Below are 9,112 nucleotides of genomic sequence, written 5' to 3' on the forward strand. Positions count from 1 at the left end.
CTATGTTAAAACAGCAGGCAAAAGTTAAAACTCATCATTTTAGGCTTATGGCAGTGTGTTTCTTTGCCCTAACCTGTCAAAAGGAGGGTATTCCTGAAATTCTTCTCTTGCTGCTCAAACACAGCTATTTAAGTGAACCAAGGTACCTCCTTTTCTGACCGACAAAACAAAGACAGGGGCTTGTGTCTCTTCGCTTCCTCTTGTTGACAAAGTAGTAAGATGAACGATGCTCGTTTACTCATGAGGCCCGTATGCAAGGGCTGTACAGTGATTTAATTACCAGAACGTGGAGGTGAATGTGAGGGTTCCCACGGCAACCTTTGTGTATTAAAAAAACAGACCACCAGACTTTCTCCTGGCATCGTTCTGTTGACATAAAGAAACACTGGCAGAACAACTGTCTCCCTTTCCCTCGCTTTTTTTTTTTTTCACTTTCACCTTCTTTTCCCACTATTTTCTCTGAACCTGGGCAAAACGCATTCATGGTATGGCTCCACTGACAATGCTGTGGATGTGCTGATTTATGCCACCTGAATTTTGCTGTGGATCTACCCCATGGAGCTTACACTTGCAAATCTGTTTTGCTTTTTTTTTCTTTTATTTTTTAATATAAAATAATTCTACTCATAGAGTTAAAAAAATACAGGGCCAGGTTTTTTTAAAAAAAATACAGTTTAAAAAAAAATTATGAAAATTTTCTACCCATTCCTAAAAATAAAATAAAATCAAACCAGCATTACCTAAATGTGCAGCTCTTGTTTAAGTACAGATAGTTGTGTCTGTTTTCCTTGAAACAGTAGTCATTGGGGTGTGTTATTCTGCATTACATCCTATCAAATAGAGGCCAGTACAAATAAACATGGAAGAAACATGTCACGCTTAATTTGTGGCAAATGTCTGATAGAATTCAGTATTTACAGAAAAACATGTTTTTTTCTGGATCAAGTACTTGCTGTCAACAACTGTAACAGCAACTACGTTACTGAACCTACTGGAAGCCCGGTGAAATCTTTGCAGCACAGCAATTAAGTAAATAGGCACTATCATAATGTGCTGATCAAAATACTGATTGATTTCAAAGCCTCTTCTGTGCCATTTCAGCAGCTGTTTTTATGTCCAATATCCTGATTAAGACAGACTAATGTGTTTACTCAAGCCATGATCCTGAAAAATGCTTAAGCACATATTTAATTTCAAGCATGTAAACACCCTGATTTAGTCAGACTGTTTGTGTGCTTAAAATTAATTAGGTGCCTAAATGCTTTGTTAGACGAGATGAAGACATGTAGTTTGAGTTTCTGATGGCCTTTCAACTTTTGTAAAACTCAAGTTCAAACAAAAACTTTCAGAGTATTTCCAGGGGCATTTGGGAAGCAGCACTTGCAAAGGCTCCTTACAGGAGCTGAGATATTCAAGACGGGGTCCCAGTGGAGACCAGGAATGAAATTTGATGTCCAGTCTCAGCCTCGAGTAACCGGACCCGGAGCATCCTCCATCCCACCCGCTGCGGCTGAGCCGGCATGGAGCATCTCTGTGGAGGTGGTGGCAAGCGCTTACCTGCTGGGGGTTCTGGCCAAAGGTATCATCTGTGGCGTGTGAGATCCTCGCACGGCCCCAGCCCGGCGAGCCGTGGTGCCCGTGCTTGCACAAAGCATCGCCATCCGCAGCTGCTGCTGCTCCTTCCCGGCTGGTGGGAGAGTATTCGGCACAGTCGGACCCTGCGCCGAGTGAGCTGAGAAAGGGGAATCTGGTATTGTCGGTATCGCTACACTGTTTGCTTATTATCCCCTATCTTACAGAATTTTAAGCTGGTCCTGACTAGGAAAACTGGCTCCTTTGGAGCATCATTTTCATCCTTTAACCGATCATAAAGGCTCCAAAAAAACTTGCTTCTTTGTCCATGTCAACTATGTCACCATTACTGACAGAGACAAATATCCTGTCCTCTCTTTTCAGCTGAAACACACCGCCTTGGTAGATGGAATAAAGTCCATATTCTGCCTTTTTGGACCAGCAGCTTGTTCTTGCACTTTTCATGAGCAAAATGGGCTCTGGGTAATTAGTCAGTTTGTAAACATATTGGACAAGCTGTTTGGGGTTCCTGATTTGTGCCAACAAATCTGAATCCTCGTTCTCATTTTCACGGAAACGAAAGTAAGTTTGTGAGTAAATGTAATAAAAGCCTGTTTGGGGTATCACTAACTCCCCGTTTCTCAGCTCCACGTTGTAAAGGAAATAGTGGCCTTTCCTGGACGATTCCCAGTTGTTTATTTTCTGTCCGATCCCTCTTCTGGGTGAGGAATCTACTTGAGAAAAAAAGAGAGAAAATGTTAAATTAAAAGCCACATAGTGAAGACAGGTGTCTGCTAGTTGGGGAGTCTGGTCTTTAATAACAAAGTAAGGAGATTTGCTCTTCCCAGCAGTCCGTTAGGTCCATTCTCAAACCAATTTGAAGGTCCAGAAGCAAGCTGTTTAGCTCTATGTGAGAAGCCACATCAACTGCCTTTATTTTTAATTTTTGTGCTCCCAAATAAGAGATAAATCATCATGTTGTTACTTAGTAACAAAGTTAAAATATCCATTTGTGTTTGATACCCTCTAAAGCTGCAGAAACCCTACCAAGCCGTTCATTAATACGGCCTGAATGTCAAGTCTCTCCTGTCTCTGTCTCGCATTTCTAATAGGTCTGTCACCATAGCAGCTGGGACTCACGCAACTAACAGAAGGAAATTAAAGGAAAGAAAAGAGGAAAACTTAACATTAGGAAGAAGGATCTTTATTTTTTTGCCTTCTAATGAAGATTCCAGAAGAAAAGTGAGGGAGGTACCCAAAGGGAATGGGCTTTCTCCCTGTTCTGCGAGAATTAGCTGAAAAAAGTACTGTCTGGGACAAGAAGACTTTTTTCATGATTTGTTTCTTACTATTAACTCAATGCAAGCATTAAAAAAAAAATGTATGTAAGCATGAGGCTAGCAATGAGAGAGTAATTTTGGCGATCTTTAATAGTTTTTAAAGGTTTTTCCTTACTGCGTGGGGAGAGGGAACTCTTCCTGTTGCTGTTGCCCGTCAGATGCGCTGCGATCCTGTTGCTGGGAGTGGGCGGTTGCTGCACGTCGGTGTGCGACAACGTCAGGGCTCTTTCAGCTGAGGAAAGACGAGAACAGGAACCTCATCACCTTAGAAGGAAGAATGTTAGAAAGCACGTCCGTCCCATTTGACCTGACTCTAAGGAACAGGTATGTCATTGTTTTAATTGACTAAATCATAGACTGAATGCTATATATTGGCTAATAAGGCTCAAATTTCTCTTTTGCTCTTGCTTTCCTTGAAATGTCTTTACATGCCTCTTTGTGCTCCTTTTTCTTCTCCCCCCAGCCCCAAAGTTACCAATAGACAACTTAAAATAACCCACAGTACCAAATTTTCACGTTCACGATCAGTATCTTTTACGGTTAAGTGTTCATAATCTTTACTCCAAATTTCCACTTGGAGGTCGTAATGCTTTCCCTCAACGTGTTTAGAGCCGTATGAGGTTCAGCAAAGCTATTCCTCGACTGACCTATGTGTACAGCAGTTCAGTGCTGCTTGTGCCCAGGAGAGCGGTGTTGAAATGTCCCCGCCACACTGTGGGACTGAGGTCTAGAAGCCAAGTCTTCTGCATCCCCCTTGGTCACCTTGCTCTAACAACTGGACCCTATTTCTGGCTCCTGAAAATTTGCCTTCTAGTAATAAGTAATCATTTTTCGATGACTTGCTGCCAGTACAAGATCTCAGTCAGTGTTTTCTGCACTTTCAAAAAATTGAGTAACTACACACCAGGTGCCACTAGCAGCTCCTTTTTGCCACAGATAATAAAAGTATAATAATACCGTTGACTGTAGATATTTTTTCCTCATAGATTCTTGACGTCATCTGCCAATAAACAGAGAGAAAATGAATTAGTTTGTCAGCAGAAACGGATAGGTGCAGGGAAAAGACACTCCTTTCTCAAACTCATGAATAAAAGGTATTCTGGATTTGATCAACAAGCAAATAAAAAGAGCCTAGGAATTCGTTGTAATGAAGCACTTCTACATTTACACCTTTTATGTAACAAAATACATGGGAAAACATTTTCAAGAGAGCTCAGCCATCTGGGCTTTTAAGTCTGTTGGAAAATTTGACACTCGTGCTTTGCTCAAATAAGAAGAGGTACGGTGTACAAGCATCAGCTTCCGTTCGCAGAATATTTGGCAGTGTGCACCTCTGTGGGACCTTAGCTCTGAGAAATTAAAATTCATTTATTTTTATACCTATACCTCTACCTATCTATCTATCTAAGCTCTTAAGCCAGCATATCTTACTTTGTGCATTCCCCTTCTTTATAACGGTTTGCTGACTGCTGAAATGAACGGGTTTGGTTACTGACTGGGCAGCTGCAGCAAGCATGCTGGTGGTTTGAGATGGAGACTAACACGGGCCCTGTATTGCCACTTACTGGTGGGTTCTGCCCTGCCACATTTCTATTTATCTATCTATCCATTCATCTATCATATTATTATCATTAATTATTTCTGGCACACAGGCTATCTTTTTTTTAAGCAATCAGGGAGCTGGTAGGTATGTTAGATGTCTAATAATATTAATGTCCACCAAATAGAACAATGCTTTATTTATGCAGAAATTGAGGGACTTCACTGGCAGAACTTCCACCAAAGGAGCCAAGATCTCTGAATACAAAGAGAGGATGTATTTTGGGCCGCAAGGTTTGCCAGGTAAGTTTCAGCCAGAAGTGAATTTTTATGAATGAACTTTTTTAATGTGCTGGAGATGGGATTTTGAAAACCATTCCAGAAGATTTTAGCTTTTCTGATTTTTCAGCCAGATTTATTTTCTTCTCTGTAGCCAAAATGGTATGTATTGTGTGCAAGTCATGCAGGAGATGGTGTTCTCCAAATGCTGAGCTGGGAAGGTGCTGTGCCCGATGCTGTGTGCTCGCTCGCTCTTTCCTCCCCTAATACATTACACAGCTCATGACCAGACAATTCCTCAGGCACCGTGTTACCTCTCCCCTTGTTACATTTCATTTTCTCATGCCAGCCTCCCTGTATTTCCAAAGAGGGAATGACATCTCTGCCAGCACTATGATCTGTACGGTCAGGTAGAAAACACCACTTCTACCTAGAGGTACTTCAGACAAGTCAACCTGTCGCTGAAATTTGCTTAGTAAAAACAATCGTCTTTGCTTTGTAATTTCCTGAACGTAGTGAAACTACTGTCACGGGTTTTTTTGGCTTCAGTGCACTCTGCAGATGAAGCTGTGGTTTGACTATTGCTTTGAAATAAAACAATCCGAGAGCCTCCATATATTCTGCTATTAGGATTCTCTGAATTGTAATATCATCAAGCAGACTGTTTCAGCATGTCGGTTCCCAATACCTTTTTAATTAACTTTCCCAGGTGCCACTTTACTTGCCAGCAGGGATCGGCCACTCTGTCTTCACTTTCAATTAGATCCAAGTTTTGGATGAAGTTTCCGATTTCCTCCCCGGTGAGACAAGCAATGCCGCTCTTGGAGTACGTGTCCCGGAGCTGCAGCAGAAGGGAAAGCCAGGATTTTTCACCTGTGATGTGCTTGCAGATGTTCAGCTGTGGTATGTCACTAAATTCACTGCGCTTAAGAACACGCTTTCTTTTCTTTAAAGCATTTGCTAGTATGGTGCAAGTTATGACGATATAGACAGCATGAGTAATTCATCCTCATTTTACTTATTTAACTATGATGGCATACCTAATACGCAAAAATATACTTACGTTACCTCCGTGGACATAAATTTGGTATCCAGCACTCAACTAAATAAGCTTTGTGAAAATTCAATACCCAAATCACTAGTGTTGTGAATTCTTTAGTTTCTCTAGTTTGGCATTAAAAACATTGCTTCTGCACAAGAGATTTTTCTTCACAAAGTATTGAGGATGAAATCAAATACCAGACCGTAAAAGTATTTTCTATTCTGTCTTTTAGCCGATGTCATTTATAATCATCCAGGCTTTTGCTGTTATATATCCATACCATATCCTCCCCATACTCAGCCTGGGATCTCTCCGTATTTGACCTAACAGTCCAGAACAAAGTCCAGACAACAGAAATGACATTTGGGTCATTATAACGCTGTGACATGGACCTACATCTATATCCTCTAGTCACAGAGAAAGCACTTTTTGTTTCTGATAAAGAGAAGTAAGTTTGAAGAGAGGGGCAAAACTCCTGTTGGCTCTGAGGGAATCTGACTGGGAGTTTATATCGGAGTGGAAAGCTCTTCCCAAGCTCGGTAGCATCCTCCGGGCTAAGCGACAGACATAACTCCAGCTGGCGCTGTTGTTTAGTGTACGAGCACATAACCTCCAGCAAATGTCAGCGGAGATCAGCCCCGCTTGGCTTTGAACTCGGCTGCTGCTGTGTCAGCTGTAGGTTGGTAAGGCTGGTTGTGCCAGCAAAGTACTACGGGAACTTGGAAGGCACAGATATCAGTAATAAACTTGCATAGCCTTCAGATGGACTTCTGGTTATAACATTTACATTTCACTCTTCTTATGTTAAAGAAGTTTGGTCTGGCTCGGTAAACAGATACATTTATTCTCCAAGTACCAGTTTCAGCTGTCCTTGAGACTGGGCTATTGAAAGCAACAAATGGAGTCACCTCCTCCTTCACCCTCCGTGCTTTTCCCACCTGTTAGAAAACAGAGGTGTTTAGAAAGAGGTTCCCCGCTCCAGGAGGATTAGGAGAATCCACCCATGCTACCCTGCAAGTCCTACCGCCTTGCACAGCACCTTCAGTCTGCAGCCGCAAACTCCCTTGAGCTCCATCTATTACTTGAAACGGTTTTGTGGTTTGTAGGCACCAGAGTGAAGTAGGGCCACCACTGCGAGGGTTTGTGAAGGTTTCTGCGTCTTTGCTGAGGAGCACGGTGATACTCTTAAATCAGGTTCCTTGTTTCAAGAACTCTCCTAAAGTGGTTAAAATTATGTGCTTATTAAGGTAAAAGCGCACTTAAAACTAAGGGCTCTGACAGATTTAAGTATGCTAGCTTCTGCAACAAAGTAGTTTGATGAGTTTTTTAAAAAAAAATATGTGAGTAGTTGAGATGTCACCATTTATTCTCTTACCAGATCTCCTACGGCTCACCTCTGAGCTTTGCCCTCCAACTTGGAAGCAAACAGTCCTGCGCTTCTGCCTTCTCCTTATCTGCATACTTTTCCCCCAAAGAGCTTTACTATCCTGGCATTGGAAAGGTATTTTGCATGCATTTTGAAATCCTCAGGGAATGCAACCCTGTATCAGCACCGTATGGTGCTGAAGGATTGGTATTTCTGTTTTATGGGCAGAGAAAGCAAGGCATCGGGGTGTTGTAAGACTTACTCAAATGAGGTTTACCTGTAGCACTGAAGTCTTTGAGGACACAAGTCCTGCAGGAACGCTATCCTGTAAAGCTTCTCTCCTATTCTGGGAGTAGTCTGTGGACTATGTTTTCAAAACAGAAGGAAGTCTAGGGATATTTTTCTTGCAGCCCTGTATCCTGAAGCATAATGAACTTTATTGTGCTCATGCCTCAGCACTTCCTCCCATAGCAAAACTGTTGAACAAATGGTCATATTCGTAGTCCTACTCAGCTTACTACAGCTATAGAGAAAAAAAAAAAAAAACAAACCCTGCCAGTTATACATTATTCTTTTTGTAAAGACAAAAATATCTGCAGTCTGTGCAGCCATAGTAATTTGGTGAAGGTGTAGAAATGCAGATGCTGTGAACAACAAAGGGAAGAAAAATGGGCAGACAAAAATCGCAGTTTATCTTTTGAGATTTATTCCACACGCACCACGTGGATGTGGGGTAGCAGACCGTGTTTCTAGATAAGTTTTTTCCTTGTTTATTGTGCACCAGATGGCACACGCAAGAATATGTGCTTGAGGTACCCCCTCCAGAGCCAGCAACCTTACTTTACAGCCCAGCAGAACTTCAGTGGGGGCAGATTTAGCTTTTCACAGCAAATGCAGGCGTGTTACTCCTCAGAAACAGTGAGCTGAGTTTTGGGCCAGCATGGCTAGATGTGGTTGAGTCCCAGGTGTACATATTTGAATAAAAGGAAAGAGAAGTGTGGTTACTACTTACTTAGATTGGCAAGCTTGTTAGCAAAGGACTCTAAACCATACGCATGAAGAGATGAAAACACATTTTGATATTTTTCTTCATTAGCAGTATTATGTAACCTGAGTTCATAAAATCAACGCATTTCTGTGACTCCCCCCATTTCACCAAATATTGGACAGCCACAGCTATAAACTGAGCAGGAAAATTGGTTTTATACCTTTCTGAAGTATGAGCATTGGCTTATATTGAGAATACCATATACCCTTTAACATTTGTTTCACAGAGGACTTTGACATCTCAGAAGACTCCACCTATTAAATTTGATGTGGAATAAACGCACAGGTAACCCAATATTTTACATTTACGCAATACTTTCTGAAGTTGTATAAGTATAGTACACTTACCCGCAGTTAGGTTTACCTTTGTGCCAGGGAGGGCAACACAGGGGTACAACTTACAGCAGGATAGCAAATTTTGGGCAAGATACTCAGGGGGAAAAAGCCCTGAGTGCTGCTAGGGGCGCAAGGAAAAGCAGGACCACACACATCAAGGCTCTTGGGACTATCAACTCAATGTAATTTTCTTGGAATGGAAATGATCTTTTGCAGGAAGAGGAAAGAGTTAAGCAGGCTTAAGTGGCTGCGGGGGAGACCAAAGCATCTAGACTATACAATGGGTATTTTACAAGTCATTCTGAGGAATTCTGTGGTGTTTGCCGTCTGGGTGAAGTTCCTTTGGGATTAGTCACCGTCTTAAAACCTTGTCTTTTCCTAGAGGGGGCATTTAAAAGGCACCTCAGCTTTTCTCAGTCTTTTTTTCCCCGGTTGTCTATATGAATATTGACAGCGGCTGCTGTTGTACCCTCCGAGCGCTACGAAGGTTTCTGCAGTGCCGCTGGGGCACCGCGATGTGATGAGACAGCAAGTTTGGCGCTCTAATGAAAAGCACATTTGCTGCCTCTCTGCGAAAATGTGAAACTTTTT

General features: G+C 42.0%; 1 protein-coding gene across 1 annotated transcript; it reads right to left on the reverse strand.

Annotated features, from left to right (window-relative positions):
• Positions 1–1,857: 1,857 nt before the first annotated feature.
• On the reverse strand, positions 1,858–5,737 carry TNFSF10 (tumor necrosis factor (ligand) superfamily, member 10). Its single transcript, XM_009703150.1, is given in 5 exon segments — positions 1,858–2,303; positions 2,995–3,144; positions 3,870–3,912; positions 5,419–5,688; positions 5,690–5,737. Coding segments are annotated over 5 exon segments (957 nt in total).
• Positions 5,738–9,112: the final 3,375 nt, after the last annotated feature.

This window comes from Cariama cristata, unplaced genomic scaffold (assembly GCF_000690535.1).
Source record: "Cariama cristata isolate BGI_N322 unplaced genomic scaffold, ASM69053v1 scaffold32566, whole genome shotgun sequence".
Classification (NCBI taxonomy): Eukaryota; Metazoa; Chordata; class Aves; order Cariamiformes; family Cariamidae; genus Cariama; species Cariama cristata.